This window comes from Oncorhynchus mykiss, chromosome 29 (assembly GCF_057628025.1).
Source record: "Oncorhynchus mykiss isolate SJ-2025 chromosome 29, ASM5762802v1, whole genome shotgun sequence".
Lineage (NCBI taxonomy): Eukaryota > Metazoa > Chordata > Actinopteri > Salmoniformes > Salmonidae > Oncorhynchus > Oncorhynchus mykiss.
In genome coordinates, this window is record NC_143050.1 from 32,201,607 (window position 1) to 32,225,460 (window position 23,854).

Sequence of the window (23,854 nt, forward strand, 5' to 3'; positions counted from 1 at the left end):
ACACAATGTGGAAAAAGTCTGAATACTTTACTGAATGCACGGCATATCTTCATATTAGCAGAAGACAATAACGAGACTGATGTGTGAAATGTAAATGATCTCTATAATGTGGTGTGGTTAAAAACTATACACATTAATAGTGATTGGGTGACGAGATTAGACAGTGCACGGTGAAAATCTATTACCTATTAACTCTACTTAGCTATGTCTTCCAGGTTGCCATATGCCCAGCTGGAAGGATGAAAATGTCAGAATCCATCTTCTTCACCACCCTAGTCCAGGTGGTCTACAGCTCTACAGGATGATACTAGCACTATAACCATATTCTACTAGAATTAGAACCTCTGAAAAGACACTAGAATCAACAACATTCTGATGCCAATGACACTCTAAAACCACCAGTTTCACTCTACTACAACTAGAATCTCGAACTAAATACTAGATAATACTCAAACTAGAACCAAGAACATTGTAACTGATGCCAACAACACTAGCACCACCACCAGTAGTAGAACCAATAACATACTATCAGAAGCAGCTTTGAAATGGATTAAACTCGGGGGTAGACATCTCACAATTCTATCCTAAACTGGGCTAAGAGCACAGCACTGGAGATGATGCTGGGCTTGTGTTGCACCCATGTACAGAAAGTAAAGGTGCACCTCTCACTCTTCAGTTAAAAGTTCACTTGGCTTCTCATCGACGAACAAGTCATGCCACCAGGCCTACTTTCGGCACTTAACTTAGTTTGGCTGCATCCATACTCAGTTTAAGCAGTGCCTCTCCATTTCACTTTGTGTTGCATCCAGCAAGGCAGTGCAATGATATCCTTGGCAGGCTAACAATGCCGCCTTGTAAAACATTGCAAATATTCTAACTGTAAGATGAATCGGTCGGATACATTTAGAGAGTATGTGACAGAGAAACATTGTTTCTGGTTTCCTCTACCACCAGATATCCCTCCTGTACTCACCTGACCTACACATCTCTTTATGGAATTGATTGGGCAAAGTCATTTGAAGGGAAGGGAACGGCATGGGGGTTGAGGTTGCAGACTTCACAGTCGAGCGACATACACTATATATACAAAAGTATGTGGACACGTCTTCAAATTAGTGGATTCGGCTATTTTCAGCCACACCCATTGCTGGCAGGTGTATAAAATCGAGGACACCGCCATGCAATCTCCATAGACAAACATTGTCAGTAGATTGGCTTTACTGAAGAGCTCAGTGACTTTCAATGTGGCACCTTCATAAGATGCCACCATTCCAACAAGTCAGTTCGTAAAATGTCTGTCCTGCTAGAGCTGCCTCGGTCAACTGTAAGTGCTGTTTGTATTTGTATTCATTGAGGATCGCCATTACTCTTCCTGGGGTCCAGAAACATTAAAGCAGTTATATACAATTAAAAATATTACATGACATTATATTTCATAACACTTTTCACAAAACACAAAGTGTGTTCCCTCAGGCCACTACTCTACTATTACATACTGTATCTACAATACAAAATCCATGTGTACGAGTGTGTAGAGTTCCATAAGGTGTATTTTTATCTGTTTTTTTTTCTGATTTTACTGCTTGCATCAGTTACTTGATGTGGAATAGAGTTCCATGTAGTCATGGCTCGGTGTAGTACTGTGCGCCTCTCATAGTCTGTTCTTGACTTGGGGATTGTGAAGAGACCTTTGGTAACATGTCTTGTGGGGTATGCATGAGTGTCCGAGCTGTGTGCTAGTAGTTTAAACAGGATGCATTCATCATGTCAACACAAGTAGCGATGAAGTCAATGTCTCCTCCACTTTAAGCCATGAGAGATTTACATGCATATTATTAATGTTATCTCTCTGTGTACATTTAAGGGCCGACCATGCTGCCCTGTTCTGAGCCAATGGTCATTATCCGAGGTCCCTCTTTGTGGCACCTGACCACATGACTGAACAGTGGTCCAGGTGTGACAAAACTAGAGCCTATAGGACCTGCCTTGTTGATAGTGTTGTTAAAAAGGCAGAGCAGCGCTTTATTATGGACAGACTTCTCCCCATTTTAGCTATTGTTGTATGTTTTGACCATGACAGTTTACAATCCAGGGTTACTCCAAGCAATTAAATCACCTTAACTTGCTCAATTTCCACATGATTTATTAAAAGATTTAGTTGAGGTTTATAGTTTAGTGAAGGATTTGTCCCAAATACAATGCTTTGAGTTTTTGAAATATTTAGGACTAACTTATTCCTTGCCACCCATTCTGAAACTAACTGCAGCTCTTTGTTAAGTGTTGCAGTCATTTCAGTTGCTGTGGTAACTGACGTGTATAGCGTTGACTCGTCTGCATACATAGACACACTGGCTTTACTCAAAGCCTGTGGCATATCATTAGTAAAGATTGAAAAAAGTTATTGTGAAGTGGAACGTCTAGGAGCAACAACGGCTCAGCAGCGAAGTGGTAGGCCACACAAGCTCACAGAACGGGAATTCTGAAGCGCGTAGCGCATAACAATTGTCTGTCCTCGGTTGCAACACTCGCTACCGAGTTCCAAACTGCTTCTGGAAGCAACGTCAGCACAATAACTGTTCGCTGGGAGCTTCATCAAATGGGTTTCCATGGCCGAGCAGCCGCACACAAGCCTAGGATCACCATGCGCAATGCCAAGCGTCGGCTGGAGGGATGTAAAGCTCACCGCCATTGGACTCTGGCATAGTCTAAAGTTTGGTGGTGGAGGAATAATGGTCTGGGGCTGTTTTCCATGGTTCGGGCTAGGCCCCTTAGTTCCAGTGAAGGGAAATCGTAATGCTTCAGAATACAATGATATTCTAGACAATTCTGTTCTTCCAACTTTGTGGCAACAGTTTGGAGAAGGCCCTTTCCTGTTTCAGCATAACAATGCCCCCATGCACAAAGCGAGGTCCTTACAGAAATGGTTTGTCAAGATCGGTGTGGAAGAACTTGACTGGCCTGCACAGATCCCTGACCTCAACCCCATCGAACACCTTTCGGATGAATTGAAATGCAGATTGCAAGCCAGGTGTAATTGCCCAACGTCAGTCCCCGACCTCAGTAATGCTCTTGGAAGCAAGTCCATGCAGCAATGTTCTAACATCTGGTGGAAAGCCTTCCCAGAAGAGTGGAGGCTGTTTTTGCAGCAAAGGGGGGACCAACTTCATATTAATGCCCATGATTTTGCAATGAGATGTTTGACGAGCAGGCGTCCACATACTTTTGGTCATGTAGTGTATATTCCAGTCAATGTGTTTAAAGAATGTGTTCATTCACCGGTATGTTCAACCAGAAAAGATAATTCCCCTATCATACGAGTGTGTCATAATGTTTCTGCCAGTACATGTTTGGAGAATTTGACATACAGTACACCAGGCTCACAGTAGAGACTGAGCTGGAGGTAGAGAGGACACAAACAAATCAGGGATCGGAACAGAACCTGATAGACACCTGAGATACTAATACTTGTCACAACACACCACTGTCAATTTACCTGCATTCTGTCCTTTACAATTTATGGGTGAACTGTACAGTATGGGTGGACAATCCGGTTGGACTATACTAAGTCTACGTGGACTGTGTCTACGGGTTTACCTAAGCACCTCATATCAGCCATAACTATGTGAGGTGTGGTCTTTCTCTCAACCTTAACCCAACAACAACAAAAATTATCTCCATGGCGTGGTAATTCTAACTATGTCATTATCTGTACTCTATGAAGGCATTCACAATAATACATTGGTGTATTTTCACGGTGCGGGTGTATGTGTGGGTGGGATACAGAATAGCAATGGCAAACAAAGACACATTCAGAGCATGACTGGATAGGACAATAGGATTTTGCCGTCATATGCAAATAAAATAGAGCAATATTAATAGTGGTGCACGTAGTACTGTAGCCTACTTTTAAAAAGCTTTGTTTTTAGTGGAATGTGATGAAGATAGAGAGACAAAGGAATATATCTATGTCTAGATCAACGTTGTCAAACGAATACAAGTAGTTGAAAGGTTTTAAAGGAGATATAAAAACCTGTTTGGTAGTAATTGTGAGTTTGCATTGGAATTCGTCTGTCTGTGTTCAGTAAAGGGAGAGACTATCTACAGTGCCTTCAGAAAGTATTCATAACCCTTGACTTACAGTGCATTCAAAAACTATGTATACCCCTTGACTTTTTCCACATGTTGTTATGTTACAGCCTTATTCTAAAATGTTTAAAAAATGATTTAATCCTCATCAATCTACACGCAATACCCCATAATGACAGAGCAAAAACAGGTTTTCAGAAATTGTTGAACATTTGGCAGCAATTACAGCCTCGAGTCTTCTTGGGAATGACACTACATTCTTCTCTGCAGACCCTCTCAAGCTCTGTCATGTTGGATGGAGAGCGTTGCCGAACAGCTATTTTTAGGTCTCTCCTGAGATGTTCGATCGTGTTCAAGTCCGGGCTCTGACTGGGCCACTCAAGGACATTCAGAGACTTGTCCCCAAGCCACTCCTGCATTGTCTTGGCTATGTGCTTGGGTCGTTGTCCTGTTGGAAGATAAACCTTCACCCCAGTCTGAAGTCCTGAGCGCTCTGTGGCAGGTTTTTATCAAAGATCTCTCTGTACTTTTCTCCGTTCGTCTTTCCCTCAATCCTGACTAGTCTCTGCCACTGAAAAACATCCCCATGGTCTGGGTCCTTTAGGTGGCCTTTGGCAAAATCCAAGCGGGTTGTCATGTTCCTTTTACTGTGGATTTGCTGTTTATAAATAAGGTATTTTTATTATTGGTTGAGAGAATGCCAAGAGTGTGCAAAGCTGTCATCAAGGCAAAGGCTGGCTCCCATGAAGAATCTCAAATATAAAATATATTATGAGTTGTTTAACTCTTGTTTGGTTACTACATAATTCCATACAGTATGTGTTATTTCATGGATTTGATGTCTTCACTATTATTCTACATTGTAGAAAATAGTAAAAATAAAGAAAAACCCTGGAATGAGAAGGTGTGTGCAAACTTTTGACTGGTTATGTATATTAAAGATACAAAAGGTTTGGCATAAATGGAAAAATATGGCAGTTTCATTTGAGGAAAAAAATGTTGGCTGCTGCTCCATACAGGTTGCAAAATAAATTGGAAGAGATGTACATCTCCATGGTATATGAACTAATTAAAAAAAACAACACTTGATTCAAAACTGAGTTTTTCCATTTAAATTATTATACAAAATCCTTACCACTAACATAATGCTATATATCTGGTCACAGGTTCAGGAATGGTTAAAAAATCACAACATTCACTTAAAATTAACCTTACAAATAGCAGTGTTGGATGATTTGGAAAGCCATATTGTCAATCAATAACATAATAATACTCATAAAAAAGGTTTTCATCTTTAGTTTACAATCTGTGGATAATATGTGATTAGAAAGACTCAAAATTAATGTAAAACATCACAGCACAATTGACAAATATATGGCACATGGAAACCAAGCGAGGGTGGTTTATGGTGATAGGTGGGATGGGCTGAGTGTGGCTGAGGGGTGGTCTATGGTGATAGGTGGGATGGGCTGAGAGTGGGTGAGGGGTGGTCTATGGTGATAGGTGGGATGGGCTGAGAGTGGCTGAGGGGTGGTCTATGGGGATAGGTGGGATGGGCTGAGAGTGGCTGAGGGGTGGTCTATGGTGATAGGTGGGATGGGCTGAGAGTGGCTGAGGGGTGGTCTATGGTGATAGGTGGGATGGGCTGAGAGTGGCTGAGGGGTGGGATTAAGAGTTTATGTTTAGTAATGTATTATTGTTATGTGATTGCTGTTTTTAAAAGTACAATGTATGTATATGTAGCAGAAAAGCTGTGAAAACTAAAAATATATATGTGTCCTCTGAGGGTGGATGATATTGTAATTAAAAATAAATCCTAAATCAGGCAGTAAAACAACAACATTTGGAAAAAGACAAGGGGTGTAGATATTTTTTCTGAAGGCACTATATAGCTGTAAACTAGTGACAACCTGCAAGATAGATTGAATGTGAAGATAAAACATTTTGCATGATACGATATCATTGTATTTTGAATGATGTCGTTGAGTGATCTGAATAAGAGGTATGTGCATACGTGTGCAACGTCCGCTGCGTTCCTCCTTTCCTTTCTACTTTAAATCAAATCAAATGTTATTGGTCACATACACGTGATAAGCAGCTGTTACTGCGGGTGTAGCAGAATGCTTGTGCTTCTAGCTCCGACAGTGCAGTAATATCTAACAAGTAATATCTAACAAATTACACAACATACAGTTGTGTAATTTGTTGTACACCCAATACACACAAATCTAAGTAGAAATTAATTAAGACGAAATACATATGGACGAGCGATGTCATAGTGAAACGGACTAAGATACAGTAGAATAGTATAGAATACAGTATACACATATGAGATGAGTAATGCAAGATATGTAAACATTATTAAGTGAATGAGATAGCGTAGAATAGTATAGAATACAATATATACATATGAGATGAGTAATGCCAGATATGTAAACATTATTAAAGTGACTGGTGTTCCATTCCTTAAAGTGCCCAGTGAATTCTAGTCTATGCCTATAGGCAGCAGCCTCTAATGTGCTAGTGATGGCTGTTTAACAGTCTGATGGCCTTGAGATGGAAGCTGTTTTTCAGTCTCTCTGTCCCTGCTTTGATGCACCTGTACTGACCTCGCCTTCTGGGTGATAGCGGTGTGAACAGGCAGTGGTTGTTGTCCTTGATGATTCTTTTTGGCCTTACTGTGACATCGGGTGGTGTACGTGTCCTGGAGGGTGGGTAGTTTGCCCACGGTAATGCGATGGGCAGACCACACCACCCTCTGGAGAGCCTTGCGGTTGAGGGCGGGGCAGTTGCTGTACCAGACTAACCGTATACAAAATAACAATCTCTGGTATATAATGCAGTCCTGTTTATTATAGGATATTCTGTGAATCTTTGAGCATTTTCCAGACAAATCTATGTATAGCAGTAAAGTGCAGAAGGTGTCCAAACTGATGCGTAAAGGCGCACAACTTTCTCTTTATGTATGACGCTCTCCAATATAATGTAGCCTACAACAGGAAGGACTAGGCTACTTTTAGATGTACACTTTATCCCTCCATAGTATTTGCTCTACATGCGTGGTCCATTGTAAGGACTATACTGTATATGTCAGTTTCTTTAGAGAGTTAAAAATATTTTCCTTTTCAATCATGAACATAATTATGAAGACATCGTATGTAAACATCCATGCGTAAAGATCAACCCGTACAGACCTATTTGAATTAATGCGTTGCGCCATTCGGATATGTGCTTAGCCTACTCTGTATTTTAACCGGTTTATATTTCTACTGTTTGCATAAGGGCCCAAAGTGTCATTTTTATTTATACCATGCATCAATTATATTTTGTTCACACATCCAGACACTCCGCTCATTTGTGTGATTACTTTTTTAGGGACGGGAGAGATTCTCTGAACATGTATTTGAACGGTGGTGGACAGGTCGCGGTTATCGGGACAGGAGCCTATTACGCTTGTCTTATATAGCTGGATAACAAAGGTAGGCTCTAATGATGAGAGTATAAACTATTGCCTATAAAAGTGTGCTGTTTTCTGTCGATTTATACAGCGTGTCTCTTTAATAACTCTACCTACATGGACATTTACCTCATTTACCCCAACACCGTATATTTCACCGCTATTGTTATTTTACTGCTGCTCTTTAATTATTTTATATTTTTATGTCTTACTTTAAAAAAAATGTATTTTCTTAAAACTGCATTGTTGGTTAAGGACTTGTAAGTAAGCATTTCACTGTAAGGTGTACCTGTTGTATTTGGCACATGTGACAAATAAAATATGATTTGATTTGATAAGGGTAGGTTCAAGGCAGGTTGGATTCATTTATACAAATGGAGGGCACAGGGAATCTGGTCACAATATAGATGCAGTGGCCAGCTAGAGACACATTTTATTACCATGTGTAGATGCAACAAGTCTCGATCATATATAGTGATCGAATCATCTTGATCACATGACGACAACCACATGTTAATGCAACGTGTAATCACGGTTTATAAGGAGAATAAAAAGAAGTACACATATGCAATACCATATTAAAACATGTATTTAGAACTAATAATAATATGTGGATGTATGTGTTGTATACCTTGTATTAATTTAATCAGATTTGTTTTATTTTCATAAACTCTAGGTTTTACTACAGCTTTTGTTGTTGTGCCTATGTTGGTTAAATTAGTATGTACTGTTACATTAAAAATGTTGTGACAGTTTCTGTCACGTGAAGGGTGTGTGATCGTTTGGGCCAATCAAGATGGACCGTGGGTGGTGTGCAGAGGGCTACGCGGTTTTCTGTTGTTGCTGAGGCCTCGTAGTGATGGGAATTCCGGCTCTTTTCAGTTCGGCTCAGCTCACCAAAAAGAACCGGCTCTTTTGGCTTCCAAACGGCTCTTAAAAAAATATATGTTTTGTATTTTTTCAAGTAAAACAGTTTGGATAGTTTGACTATGATTGGTGTTAAAACAATTCTAAATGAAATTATAAAATGAAATCATTGGGCTGTTATGAAAAATAATTATATTAAACATTTGCATTTAAAGTATAACTTTTAATGTACATAAACAAAGTTCATTTAAATCTAACCATTCAAAATGAACACAATCTGAACAGCATAATAGAATATTGCACCATATCAAAGAAAAATAAATAACAATTTGCTTAACTGCAGCATCCCACTAATTGAAAGAAATGTAAAAAAGAATGCCCTTACATAAGAATGCCCTTACATAAGGATGCCCTTATATAAGCAAAGTGCATATAAATTTAACAATTCTAAACAAATACAATCTGAACAACATAATAATAGAATATTGCACCATATCAAAGAAAAACAACTAACAATGTGCAAAACAGCAGCATCCCAGTTAAAACATTAAACTGGTCCCTCTTTTCTCTCTCTTCTTTATTGCCATGTTATAACCAGCAGCACACAACAATGCTGATCATATTTTGCATTTATGAGAGATTTGCATTCAGAAATGCCACTCTATTAATGCACAAGTAGTCTGCAATGTAGTCTACTCTATTAAGAGTAGACTACATTGTTGTTGCCAAATGGCCTGGGAGCATACATGACTCCTTCATTGTATCAAATTAGGCCCTGGGAATCAAGTTTGAGGAAGGTCACATTCCTGATAATAGCTATTAGGTAAAGAAATCCAATTTATTTATATAGCCCTTCTTACATCAGCTGATATATCAAAGTGCTGTACAGAAAACCAGCCTAAAACCCCAGGAACGTCTAGGAACATCTCCCTAGAAAGGCCAAAACCTAGGAAGAAACCTAGAGCGGAACCAGGCTATGAGGGGTGGCCAGTCCTCTTCTGGCTGTACCGGGTGGAGATTATAACAGAACATGGCCAAGATGTTCAAATGTTCATAAATGACCAGCATGGTCAAATAATAGTAATCACAGTGAACAGGTCAGGGTTCCATAGCCGCAGGCAGAACAGTTGAAACAGGATTAGCAGCACGGCCAGGTGGACTGGGGACAACAAAGAGTCATCATGCCAGGTAGTCCTGAGGCATGGTCCTAGGGCTCAGGTCCTCCGAGAGAGAAAGAAAGAAAGAGAGAATTAGAGAGAGCATACTTAAATTCACACAGGACAAGACAGGAGAAATACTCCAGATATAACAGGCTGACCCTAGCCCCCCGACACATAAACTACTGCAGCATAAGTACTGGAGGCTGAGACATCCTTTATGAAATGAAAAAAAACATGGCTCATGACACCAATCCTAAACACTAACAGCGATGCAGAAGAGAACTACAACCATGCTCAGATGAAATGGAGGAGTTTAGTAGAGGGATCTATCGGAGTCCTTAAATCTAGATTGACCACTCTGGGGGAGTTATTTTATACAGCCCAGAAAAAACATGCAAGATCATAACCTCAGCATATATCTTGCATAACAACTGCATACAATACAGGATGCCATATCCCAATATACCTGACATTCCACCAGCTGTACCTGACCAGGATGTTGTCGCTGACCACAATGCTGTTGGTAGATGCAATGCTGAAGCAAGAAATTATGTAATTAAGAGGAGATTCACATGACAAAAAAGGTTTGTATGATATCGAAACAGATTTATTTTAGAATAATAATCTTCAAGTCTCCTTCGCTTCTCCAGGGCTAATCTCTCACCTTCCACCTTCAGTAGCACCTCCTGCACCCTGCGCAGGGACATGAGCTCCCCCAGGAGCGTCCTCTGGACAGCCACCATCTCCTCCACACCAGCAAGCTTCCTTGCCCGTTGTAGCACTGGCTCGTACATTGGGGTGTCATGATGAATAAGGATCTGAAACAGGCGCATCTCCTCCGTGTCTTTGGTGATGACCTGTTGAGAAAATACAATTAATCTGTTGTGGGAATGATATGTGTTGTAGGCCTATTGCAGAATAATAATAAAACATATTAAATGAGAAATCAAACAAACACCTACCTCTGCTTGTTCTTCTGTCTTATGATCATAACGATCCATGGCTCCCACATCCAGGTTCGGGAATATGGATGAGGTCCAGTGTTATTTCTGGAAAGTTTCATTGAAAGACCCTTGCGCCCTTCGGTCTCAACGTAGACTTTGATCTGAAGCCATTCTTGTGATTATTGTGACTTTGCCATTGTAATTGTTCGTAAGCTTGTGTAGTCAAATTCATCTATGATTGTATGTTGTACATTTGTTTGTATGCTGTTCTTTGTATGACATTTTAATATTTGATTTTAACCAATGATATTAGGCCACTCTTGGCCATGATTACAGACACATGTGTCTTTTGACACTATATAAACAAGTCATCCCGCAGTGTTTGTGATTATACCCCGATGAAGACAGCTTGGCTGTCGAAACGTTGGTAATTAAATTATTGCATCTAAGCTCCTAGAGTGTGCGGCTCTCTTTTGTTTTCAAGTTTTCTCCTACGCTAGCCAGCACCTCGTCTTAATAGGTGTGCGTTTCTTTTTCTTCTAGATATTTCTGGAAAGTCAAACACATCGTGTCAGAATGGCAACATTTCAAGAGCAGTAGACTCGATATGAGGAGAGAAGGAAACAAGTGTAACTTTAGCTGCACTACTGGATACTTTTGCAACCATGAACGTTTACTTGCGCCACTACCTCAGACACAGTTAGCTACCAGAAATGTAATTACTGCAAGAAAACAAATTAAACATGCATTATCTAGCTAGCTAGTAATTAACAATATATTTCAATTTTCTAGAAATGTTATATAGCTAGAGTTAGTATGTCAATTTGCAAAGAAGAACTTGGCGAACTTAGCTAACGTTAACGTCGTTAGCTATGTTGGCTAATTAGCTAATGTTGTTACACGTTAGCTAGATAGCTAACTTAAGGGTTGCACAGCCCGAGTCTATGCCAGACCGCAATTCCTCTACCACGTCTCCTATCATGGAAAACACCTTCTCCTCCAGCTGGGCCACATGAATGGTCGAGTCTTCTTCAACTCCCTGCTTCTCTCAGCTCCCTTCTTCTTAGCAGCTGACTTTTCTATTTTACGGCGTCATATCCCCAAACGGCAGAGATAGACTCGGCCACTCTCGCCCATCCTCTCTTTTTGGTCTCTGCAGTGACCCCACAGTTATCGAGTCTCCCCAACAGCAACCTTTTCCAGGCTTCTATTTCCTTCACCATCACTTCAAGTTCTTGTTTGCTGAAGTTTTTATCGCACTTTCCATGATTATCCATTTTTGTGTGTGTATAAAGGGTTAACGAGCCAACTAAAAATGTTTTATTCTCGAGACAAAAGGAAAAAAATAAATGGAATAAAATGGGAATATCAACACTTTATTATAGTGGGCCAAATTCTGTCATCCCTTTCACATTTATTGGTTTCAAGCACGTCACTGATGTCAATGCCACATAAGAAGATGTTTACAAAGTTCTTAAGTCCCTAAGAAAACTATAAATTCCTAAGAAAATTCTGAGGAATAGCACTTATGAACTTCTTATTTTTTTCCTTAAAAACCTCTTTGGCATCGGAGTCCCGCTAGCGTGCCACTACGACAACATCCGGTGAAATTGCAGAGGGCGAAATTCAAAATACAAAAATCTTAATATTAAACATTAATGAAAATACAAGTGTCTTAGATCGTTTAAAAGCTTAACTTCTTGTTAATCCAACCGCGTTGTCAGATTTCAAAAAGGCTTTACGGCGAAAGCATACCATGAGATTATCTGAGGACAGTGCCCCACATCAAAATACTTTTTCAAACCAGCACAGGCATCACAAAATCACAAATAGCAATAAAATAAATCACTTACTTTTGAAGATCTTCCTCTGTTTGCAATCCCAGCTACACAATGAATGGTTGTTTTGTTCGATAAAGTCCCTCTTTATATCCAAAAAAAGTCAGTTTAGTTGGCGCCATTGATTTCAGCAATCCACTCGTTCAACACGCTGTCACGACTTCCACCGAAGGTGGCTCCTCTCCCTGTTCGGGCGGCGCTCGGCGGTCGTCGTCGCCGGCCTACTAGCTACCACCGATCCCTTTTTCGTTTGGTTTTGTTTGTCTTGTGTTCACCTGTGTCTGGTTTAGTTAACCAGTGGGGTATTTAATCTCGCCCTACCCGCCAGGTTTTGTATGGGATTGTTTGTTTACTGTCGTTGGTTTGGGTTGCGTTTTTTTAACTGTTAATTAAGCTGGTGTATTTTTTCACTGGAACGTTTTGCCCGCATGTTAGTTTAGCAGAGGAGTGTTTCCTCCGTTTTGTTTACTAAACTGCATTCCTGTGTTCTTGTGGCTACGTTTGTGGTCCTGTGCCTGTTGTGTTGGTGGACAGTAATGAAATGCCCTTCTTGGATATTCTTGCTCTCCTGCGGCTGACTCCACACCCACCTCTCAGAGGGAGAATCTGACACATGCATACAAACAAATCAAAAAATGTTGCGATAAAGTTTGTCCAAACAAGTCAAATGATGGGTCTAATTAATCCTCAGGTACTCGAATATCTAAATGATAAAATTTAAGACAAGAACAGTATGTTCAATAGGGAAGATAAATAACAAAGAGCGTGCACCTCATTCACGCGTGCAACAAGACTACTTTTCTAATGAGGGACACCTTGGAAAAACTACAACTACTTCTTTGTTTTTCAAAAAACAAGCCTGAAACCCTTTCTAAAGACGGTTGACATCTAGTGGAAGCCATAGGAACTGCAATCTGGGTCCTATCTATTTGTTTTTCCCATAGGCTAGCATTGAAATGGCCTGTGACCTCAAAAATACATTTTCCGGATGGATTTTCCTCAGTTTTCACCTGCCATATCAGTTCTGTTATACTCACAGACATTATTTTAACAGTTTTAGAAACTTCAGTGTGTTTGTATATGCATATCCTAGCTTCTGGGCCTGAGTAACAATCGGTTTACTTTGGGCATGTCATTCACCCGGACTTCCGAACACTGCCCACGAGCGTACATCTGCTGAGATGGAACAAACTGCTGCACTGTGTGTTTCGCAAAGGTGGTTTTGAACTGTCTGAGATGAATAGCAAACTCATTGAACATATTGTGAGAGGTGCACAGTCACCTGACATGGTTGCTCTTTGCATTCAGATAACCTACAAGCTGCGTGATCCACATACCTTCTCTCAGCTGCTTCACAAGTTAAGGGAGGAGGAAGATATGATTCAAAACAGGACTGTTCCCACAAGTGTTGTGATGTCATCAGCTGTCACTCCAGTTGTTGCTGCACCCACAGAGGTCAACACTGACATGGAGCTGCTGAGGAAAGAACTGAATGGCTGAAACCTGACACACTCACTCAGAAGACAGATTCAAAGTCAGAAGGGAGATTGCGCATTCAAAGTCAGAAGGAAGATTGCTGATCCATCTCAAGGCCCCACTAAGGGTGAAGGCCGACCTGGTATATTCTGCTATAAATGTGGAGAGGATAGACACTTCAAACGAGACTGTGAGGGCGAAGAAAATCTGTGGAAAGTCAACAAGTGTCTCATCAGCCAGACACGGTCAATGGGAAACTACCGTGGGCGCAATAAAGGAGCGGCCTGACGTCCCGGTGAAGATACGTTCCACCAAGTGCAACAGGAAACAAGAAGCAAAATATATGCTATCTTTCGGCTCAGTGGGCCCTATTGCTGTTGTTCACATACAGATTGAAGGCATCTATGCTAAAGCTTTACTAGTAAGTGGGACTCAGATTACCCTACTCTCAGATACTTTTACAACAAGTGCCATTAACTTGTTTGGGATAGGGAGTAAGGGAGCCCAGAGTGAACTGCCTCCTACTCGGTCCCAGATGCTAATATATGCATATTATTAGTAGCATTGGATAGAAAACACCCTGATGTTTCTAATTTGTTTTGAATGATGTCTTGTGAGTATAACAGAACTCATATGGCATGCAAAAACCTGAGAAAAAATCCAAACAGGAAGTGGCTTGTAGTTTAACTCACCCCTATCGAATAGACAGTGGGATGGGAGCTGCTTCGACTAGATGTCAACCGTCTTTAGAACGTTGTTTCAGACTGCTCATGTGAAGGGGGGCCGGATGGGAGCTGTTTGACTAAGGGGTCTGCCCTTAGAGCAACCTGCGTTCCATGGCTTTTCTACAGACAATGGAATTCTCCTGTTGGATCATTATTGAACTTTTATGATAAAAACATCATAAAGATTGATTCTATACTTAGTTTGACAAGTTTCTTTAATAGTAATATAACTTTTTGAACGTTTCGTCCGAATGGACCAGATCGCACTTTTGGATTTGTTTCCAAACGCCCTAACAAAAGAAGCTATTGGACATAAATGGACATAAATGATGTACATTATCGAACAAAACAAGCATTTATTGTGGAACTGCAATTCCTGGGAGTGCATTCTGATGAAGATCATCAAAGGTAAGTGAATATTTATAATGCTATGGCGGATATTTCTCTGGCTGGTTTGGGCTCTGAGCGCAGTTCTCAGATTATGCTTTTTCCATAAAGTTTTTTTGAAATCTGACACAGCGGCTGCATTAAGGAGAAGTGTATCTAAAGTTCCATGTATAGTAGTTGTATTATCATCAACATTTGTATTTCTGTGAATTCATGTGGCTCTCTGCAATATCACTGCATGTTTAGGAACTACTGAACGTAACACGCCAATGGAAAATACGATTTTTGGACATAAATATGAACTTTTCCGAACAAAAAATACATGTGTTGTGTAACATGAAGTCCTATGAGTGTCATCTGATGAGGATCATCAAAGGTTAGTGATGAATTTTATCTCTTTGTGCTTTTTGTGACTCCTCTCTTTAGCTGGAAAAATGGCTGGGTTTTTCTGTGAGTTGGTGGTGACCTAACATAATAGTTTGTGGAGCTTTCGCTGTAAAGCATATTTGAAATCAGATACTGTGGCTGGATTAAAGAGAATTGTATTTTATTTACCATTTTAAAATGGTGCCTAATACCAAATGGTGCCTAATGTTTGAGACATTTGATTTATGAGATTTCTGTTGATTTGTATTTGGCGCCCTGCAATTTCATTGGCTGACGGCGAGGGGTTCTGCTAGTGGAACGGGGTTAGTCCTAGACAGGTTAAAGCCCATTGAACCCTTGGAGATTTGGGGCCTTAGCTTAGAGCAATACCCCTATGATGGCTTTATTTGTAGTTGAAGTTGGAGTTTTTAGGATCAGTAGTAGGTGTAGCAGAGACCATAGAAGCACTTGTGTTGGTTTGTCCAGACCTAGCCGTGAAAGGTGAAGTCTCTATCCTGGTTGGTACAACCACTTCTGTGATGAGAAGGATGATGATGGTTTGCGAAGAGCAAGGAGGTGAAGATTTCCTATGCACACTATGAGTTCATCCTGTTATCAAAGAGGCTTATGAGTAGATGAAAGAGATACCAACTGATGTTGATGAGCAGAAAAAAAAGGAACAGTATGGTTTTCACAGACAAAATCTGTAACATTGCCCCCTGGTGGACTAGCAACAGTCACCAGGATTACAACGTTTCCTGCATCACCTTGTACTCAGACCGTTTTGGTCGATGGGCCTGAAGAATCCCAGTGTCCAGAAGATTCACGGTTTCCAGAAACACATATTGTTCGACCTGAAATTCAGACGTCTAGTGTTGTGTCGTCTAGAAGAATAACAGTTAAAGTCAGGAATGTATTGTCAAGGCAGATAACCTTAAAACGTGGCATACCCATTGCTTACCTTTTCCTGTAGATGTAGCTCCTGTTCCTGCTGCCCCTGAGAGGAGTAAGGACAACTTACCTGAGAAGCTGACTTTTTCATTCAACTTCAGTGACTCACCTTTAATCTGAAGAATTAAAAAAGAGGTTAACTAACAATATGATGGAATGAAAATGTTTTTTCAACTCATGAGTTTGATGTTGGTTGTTCCATGAGTACTTGCCATACCATTCGAGTCACTGATGACACACCGTTTAGGGAGAGGTCTCAACGGCTGTCCCCAGCTGATGTGGAAGATGTAAGGAAACATCTGAAGAACCTGAAAGATGTTGAAATCATCTCTCCGTCGAGAAGCTTCTATGCATCGCGGATTGTAGTGGTGAGGAAGAACACTCAACAGAAGTGCAGTTTCTGACCAATAAACCGTTCCGCAAATTGAAAATGCCCTGACCAATTTGAATGGAAGCAAGTGGTTCAGCGTTTTTCATCTCAGAATTGGATATGATCAAATACCGGTGAGTGAAGCTGACAAAGAGAAGACTGCTTTTATATGTCCGGCTGGATTTTATCCATTTGAGAGGATGCCGCAGGGTGTGTCAGGAGCACCAGCAACTTTTCAACGTGTTATTGAACAGACCATTGGAGACATGAACCTGCTCGAAGTTCTAGTGTACTTCAACAATCTGATAGTGTTCAGACAGACACTGGAAGAACACGAAGAGAGTCTTCTCAGTGTTGGATCACTTGAAAGAAGAAGGACTGACGTTGTCTTTGGACAAGTGTCAATTCTGCCAAGCGTCAGTCAACTATGTGGGACACATAGTATCACAGGATGGAGTGGCTACAGACCCATCAAAGATCAAAGCAGTAACCACATGGCCGAGACCAGACACTGTGTCTACTTTGTGTTCTTTTCTCAGATTCTGTGGGTATTATAGAATAGTTGTGAAAGACTACATCTCCTGCATGGTTACCATCCCTAGGAAGGAAGCCCAAGGAAAGAACAGACAAAGAGTACTTCAAATGGCCTTTGAGAAACTGTAGGAAAGCCTCACTAAAGCTCCATTGATGGCTTTTGCAAACCCTCAACAGCCATATGTACTACATGTTGATGCAAGCGGTGAAGGGTTAGGTGGAGTATTGTACCAAGAAGACAAGGATCAACATCTGCGTCCAGTTGCATTCGTCAATCGAAGTTTATCCCTGTCTGAGTATAATTACCCTCCCTATGAATTTGAATACCTAGCATTAAAGTGGGCCGTCATTAAAAGAATGCACGATTAGCAATACGGATCAATGTTTGAGGAGAGAACAGACAACAATCTGCTGACATATGTCTTGACCTCAGCAAAACTGGATGCTACTGGTCACTGTTGTCTTTTTGCGTTGTGTACCTACGACTTTAGTCTTAAGTACATGCTGGGAAAACAGAACATTGATGCTGAAATCCGAAATGGAACCAGATTGGAGAAACATTGCCGCATAATGCGTGAGAGCCATGTGCCAGATTTCCACTGTGATCAGACTGATTCATCGATCATCTCAAGACAGAGTGTTTGACCAATTGGGTTCTTCTATGCATGCCAATTCTCAAGTATACTGCAATCTGACTATGTTGAGTGCTCATCAGCTGCCAAGGTTGAGTCCAATGAGCTGTCAGCTGCTCAACAAGAAGATCCCTGTATTGGTGAGGTGTGGTCTGCTCTAGTGAAGGGTGATGTCACAAGAGTAATGGAGACCGGACATCCAGCTACCTCTACTCCTGAGAGAATGGGAGAAATTAAAGTTTGAAGATGGAGTGCTATACAGGATTACCAGTTCTCCGCATAGACCTCGTCACACTCAGTTACTTATGCCAGAGATGTTTACAGAAGTGGTGTTGAAGTCATTACACAATGACTCAGGTAATCTGGGATTCGGCAAGATTTATGAATTAGTAAGAGACCGTTTCTACTGGCCACGTAGGAAATCGGATGTCGAACACTACTGCAAGTCCTGTGCTCGCTGTATCCAGAGAAAAACTACCCAAGAGAGTTGCTCCATTGTCTCATATACATAGTGATGACCCTTTTGGATCTTGTCTGCGTGGATTTCCTGTCCATTGAACCACATTCCAGTAACACAGTGAATGTCCTGGTCATTACAGATCACTATTCCAGATATGCTCAAGCGTTTCCTACTAAGGATCAGAAAGCATCCAAGGTCACAAAAGTGTTGTTGGAAAAGTACTTCATCCATTACGGTCTATCCCAAAGAATGCATTGATCAGGGAAGAGATTTTGAGAGTCTGCTTATACATTAAATGTTGAGCATGCTTGGAGTCGAGAAGTCAAGAACAACACCGTACCATCCCCAGGGAGATCCACAACCTGAGAGATTTAATAGAACATTGTTGTTGAACATGCTTGGAACACTGGATCCAAAGAGAAAGAGAAAATGGAGTCAGCATATTGGAGGTCTTGTACATGTGTACAGTTGCACTCAGAATGAAGCAACCGGAAACTCTCCGTACTTTCTCATGTTTGCTATTGAAGCAAGGTTACCTATAGACTTGTTCTTCAGAGTCTCAAGTGATGGAGCATCAGAGAAGACTTACCTGAAGTATGTGTCAGACATGAGGAAAGAGATGCAAGTTGCATACAGACCACTGCTGACGAACAGAACAAAGGAAACAAACAAAGATATAATCAGCAGATTCGCTACTCCCATCTTATACATAGAGACACAGTCCTGATATGGAATCTAGGACTGAAAGGAAAGCACAAGTTGGTGGATCGCTGGGCTTCTATGCCTTTGAAAGTCAAATGACAAAGAAGATGAAGAAACGTCAGAAACATACAGTTTAGACTTGGACAGTACATGGAAGGTAATGACTGGAGAACCTAACGCGAGAACAGGAGAAGAAAAATAAAGTCGACTGAAGAAACAAATAAAACTGAAGAAGCAACTGAAGCTGAGGAAATGTATAGAACAAATGAGGTTAAGAAATCAGATTCAGTTGCAGACAACTCAAGACAAATTAAGGAAGCAGAAGCAGAGATAAGACGATCTCTAAGAACTAAGAAAGCTCCTACACTACTGACCTAGGACACACCTGGAGGTCCTAGTGTGGTGTCTGTTCCTATAGTGAGATATATCACCTCTATATACAAGTGGATTGGGTAGTACTACACTGCTCAAAAAAATAAAGGGAACACTAAAATAACACATCCTAGATCTGAATGAATGAAATATTAATTTATATTATATTCATTTTCTTTACATAGTTGAATGTGCTGACAACAAAATCGCACAAAAATTATCAATGGAAATCAAATTTATCAACCCATGGAGGTCTGGATTTGGAGTCACACTCAAAATTAAAGTGGAAAACAACACTACAGGCTGATCCAACTTTGATGTAATGTCCTTAAAACAAGTCATGTATGGCCTCCCTACAACGCCTGGGCATGCTCCTGATGAGGTGGCGGATGGTCTCCTGAGGGATCTCCTCCCAGACCTGGACTAAAGCATCCGCCAACTCCTGGACAGTCTGTGGTGCAACGTGGCGTTGGTGTATGGAGCGAAACATGATGTCCCAGATGTGCTCAATTGGATTCAGGTCTGAGGAACGGGCGGGCCAGTCCATAGCATCAATGCCTTCCTCTTGCAGGAACTGCTGACACACTCCAGCCACATGAGGTCTAGCATTGTCTTGCATTAGGAGGAACCCAGGGCCAACCGCACCAGCATATGGTCTCACAAGGGGTCTGAGGATCTCATCTCGGTACCTAATGGCACTCAGGCTACCTCTGGCGAGCTCATGGAGAGCTGTGCAGCCCCCCAAAGAAATGCCACCCCACACCATGACTGACCCACCGCCAAACCGGTCATGCTGGAGGATGTTGCAGGCAGCAGAACGTTCTCCACGGCGTCTCCAGACTCTGTCACGTCTGTCACATGTGCTCAGTGTGAACCTGCTTTCATCTGTGAAGAGCACAAGGCGCCAGTGGCGAATTTGCCAATATTGGTGTTCTCTGGCAAATGCCAAACATCCTGCACAGTGTTGGCCTGTAAGCACAACCCCCACCTGTGGACGTCGGGCCCTCATACCACCCTCATGGAGTCTGTTTCTGACCGTTTGAGCAGACACATGCACATTTGTGGCCTGCTGGAGGTCATTTTGCAGGGCTCTGGCAGTGCTCCTCCTGCTCCTCCTTGCACAAAGGCGGAGGTAGCGGTCCTGCTGCTGGGTTGTTGCCCTCCTACAGCCTCCTCCACGTCTCCTGATGTACTGGCCTGTCTGTGGTCACCACCTGCAGAACCACTCCTTTATTGGGGGTGTCTTGCTAATTGCCTATAATTTCCACCTGTTGTCCATTCCATTTGCACAACAGCATGTGAAATGTATTGTCAATCAGTGTTGTTTCCTAAGTGGACAGTTTGATTTCACAGAAGTGTGATGGACTTAGAGTTACATTGTGTTGTTTAAGTATTTCCTTTATTTTTTTTGAGCAGTGTATTATCGATTATATATTTTAAAAACTACCCGAGGAATGATTATAAAAAACGTCTGACATGTTTCTGTGGACATCATGAAGACTATTTGGAATTTCCATCTGTGTCGTCGTGACGGCCCTTTCCTGTGGATTTCTGAACATAACGCGACAAACAAATGTTGGTATTTTGGGTATAAAAATAATCTTTATGGAACAAAAGGAACATTTGTTGTGTAACTGGGAGTCTCGTGAGTGAAAACATCTGAAGATCATCAAAGGTAAACGGTTAATTTGATTGCTTTTCTGATTTTCATGGCTAAGTGTACATAATGCTATGCTATCAATAAACTTCCACAAATGCTTGGATTGCTTTTCGCTGTAAAGCATAATTTCAAAATCTGAGACGACAGGTGGATTAACAAAAGGCTAAGCTGTGTTTTGCAATATTGCCCTTGTGATTTCATGAATATGAATATTTTTTAGTAATATTATTTGACTGTTGCGCTATGCTATTCAGCGGTTGCTGACGAAAATGATCCTGTGACAGGGATGGGTAGCGTCAAGAAGTTAAATATGTTAGGACAGACTCAGAGCTATGGTATAATGGTATAGCATACACTGCATTTTTGAAGAACAATGGAAAAGTAATTCTGCTTTGAAAGTTGATAAACTTGTAAACTCACTTTTGAGAAAATGGCCTTTGAATGTTTTGGTATCTAGTGAAGAGCTCTTCTCTGTCTACACCCGCTCAGCATCGTTCACACCCTCTTATGCTTTAGCCCCACCCATCTCGTTTCACTCTCGGAGCATTCAGAGTGCACACTTGACGCTCTGGCTGATGATTTGTTTAACTCTGGAAAACAGGAAAACAGCCTAACCAGCTCAGCTGCCAAAAATGTCATTACGTCTTTTTGCCGACGTTTAAGGACACCGGCCATATTCAACGGGTGTTTTACACTTTAGCTTAAGACATGTAGCTAGCTAGCTAGGTAAACAATGAACCTAGCTAGATAAACAATGTGTAAGATCACACACGTCACATAACTTTAGAAAACGAGCCAGCCAGCTAACGTTAGCTAGTTAAACAACAATGAACAATTGTGCCAAATCATGTCATTACTACCCTGCATTAATCTGCTGGGAGCTAACCAACCAGGTTCAATGCAGGCGAGCTAACATTAGGCTCTAACTAGCCAAGCCAACGGTTCTGGGATATGAATAATAACGTCATACACATAACATTAGCTAGGGATCCAGCCAGCTAATGTTAGCTAGCTAGCTAACAGTAGACTTTAGCTTGAAATTAAACCACTTTCAAAATTAGAAACATGTAAAATCGGAAAATGTTGCTAGCTATCTTACCTGTATACATCATCATGCATGATGGACGTGGCTCCCTATGACGGATGCCATGCCACGGTTGCCTTTAGTTTGAAGATGTAATCCAGAGACAAGGTGTTTTCTTTATCTCTTTAGCTATCATACTCTAATTCCATTGATTTCAAAACTCGATTCTCCAGAAAGTGGAGAGCATCACTTATGCAGATCCACTACACGATACATAAAAAAGCAGCGTTCGACAGGATTACCAACATAGACTGACCAGCTCAAATAGACAGAAACTTTCTATATGGCAGACCAATCTGAACTCCTCTCTTGGCATGTCCAGCCCACTCATTATCTCAGCATATCATGGCTAGTGGGAAGGTTGCTGACTGTTCTGTGGCTTAACCTGTCTACGATACTGGTTCCCAATTGGGAATCAACCCTCCCACGTTCAGCTGAAACGGTGGCGCATGGAACGCAAAAATATTCTTAAAAATATTTAACCTCCACACATTAACAAGTCCAATAGCTCAAATGAAAGATAAACATCTTGTTCATCTAACCAGCAAGTCAGATTTCTAAAATGTTTTACGGCGAAAACATAGCACATATATATGTAAAACCACCACCAGACACAGCTCATTTCAATAGCCAAAACATGCAATCAACAAACGCAGGATTAAAAAATAAATCGCTCACTAACCTTTTGAAAATCTTCATCAGATGACAGAAATATGACATATTACACAGTACATATTTTTTTTTTTCAATAATATGCCATTTATATCCATAAATGTCCATTTACAGTGAGTTCACCTTCAGAAATTACTCAAAAATGCCCGCAGGAAATCTATGTAGCGCGGCAAGATAACGTAAATAGACATCATAAACTTTGACTAAATATACATGTTCTACATATAGTTAGAAAGATACACTGCTTCTTTATGCAACCGCTGTGTTAGATTTATTTTTAACGTTACAGAAATCGCACACTATTCCATATGCTGAGACAGCGCTCAGTTCCAAGCTACATTTCCACGTAATGTTGGAGTCAACAGAAACACAGATTTAAGCATAAATATTCCCTTACCTTCGATGGTCTTCGTTCAGAATGTTCTGGAAGGCTTCATACTTACCCAATACATCGTTTGGTTTCAAGTCTTGCGTCTTTGTATTAGCTACTGCTAATAACATCAGCTGAAATGCACCCAAAACGTCCTCTGGTCCGGATAAGTTGCGCATCAAAACTTCAAAATTACACATTATATGTCGACTAAACAGGTCAAACTAAGTGCAGAAGCAAGCTTTATGATGTTTTAGACATGCAAAACAAACTTCAATTCAATCGGCCATCGTCTGCCCTTCTCTTGAGTGCTGGAAACAAAGGAATGGCTGGGACCAATTCGCGCCCATACGCACAGCCTATTCTCTCGTGGCACGCACTAATTTCACTCCCATAGGGTCAATTCTCGCGGGATTTGAACGATTTGAAGCTCTAATGAAAGAGGACATCTAGCGGAAGAGATAGAAAGTGTCCCCAGAATCATAGCTGGTTGGGAAGGGTGGGGGCCATGACGTCAAAGTTGCTCCAACTTTCATGGCCACAAAAACTAGTTTGGAAGAATGCCTGCCCTGTGAGTTCTGCTATACTTACAGACATAATTCCAACGGTTTTAGAATCTTTAGAGTGTTTTCTATCCAATAATAATTTTTATTTGCATATATTAGCAATTTTTGACAGATTTTTTTTCCAGTTTACTAGGGGTACCCAATCTCTCCAAAGGGGGCGTATGTCTGCCATATC

The 23,854-nt window shown here is 41.0% G+C and overlaps 1 protein-coding gene across 2 annotated transcripts; it reads right to left on the reverse strand.

The window, feature by feature from the left end:
* Positions 1–8,655: 8,655 nt before the first annotated feature.
* Positions 8,656–23,854, reverse strand: LOC149970424 (uncharacterized). 2 transcript variants are annotated; one of them, XM_090226258.1, is made up of 4 exons: positions 23,187–23,854; positions 10,235–10,427; positions 10,037–10,105; positions 8,656–9,631 (listed from the first exon to the last, which is right to left on the reverse strand). In XM_090226258.1, exons 1-4 carry the CDS (start codon positions 23,193–23,195, stop codon positions 9,618–9,620), a joined length of 285 nt encoding a protein of 94 aa, XP_090082384.1. In that variant the 5' UTR covers positions 23,196–23,854; the 3' UTR covers positions 8,656–9,617. The 2 variants fall into 2 exon arrangements, with proteins under 2 accessions (XP_090082384.1, XP_090082383.1); XM_090226257.1 differs by having other exon boundaries at positions 8,656–10,105.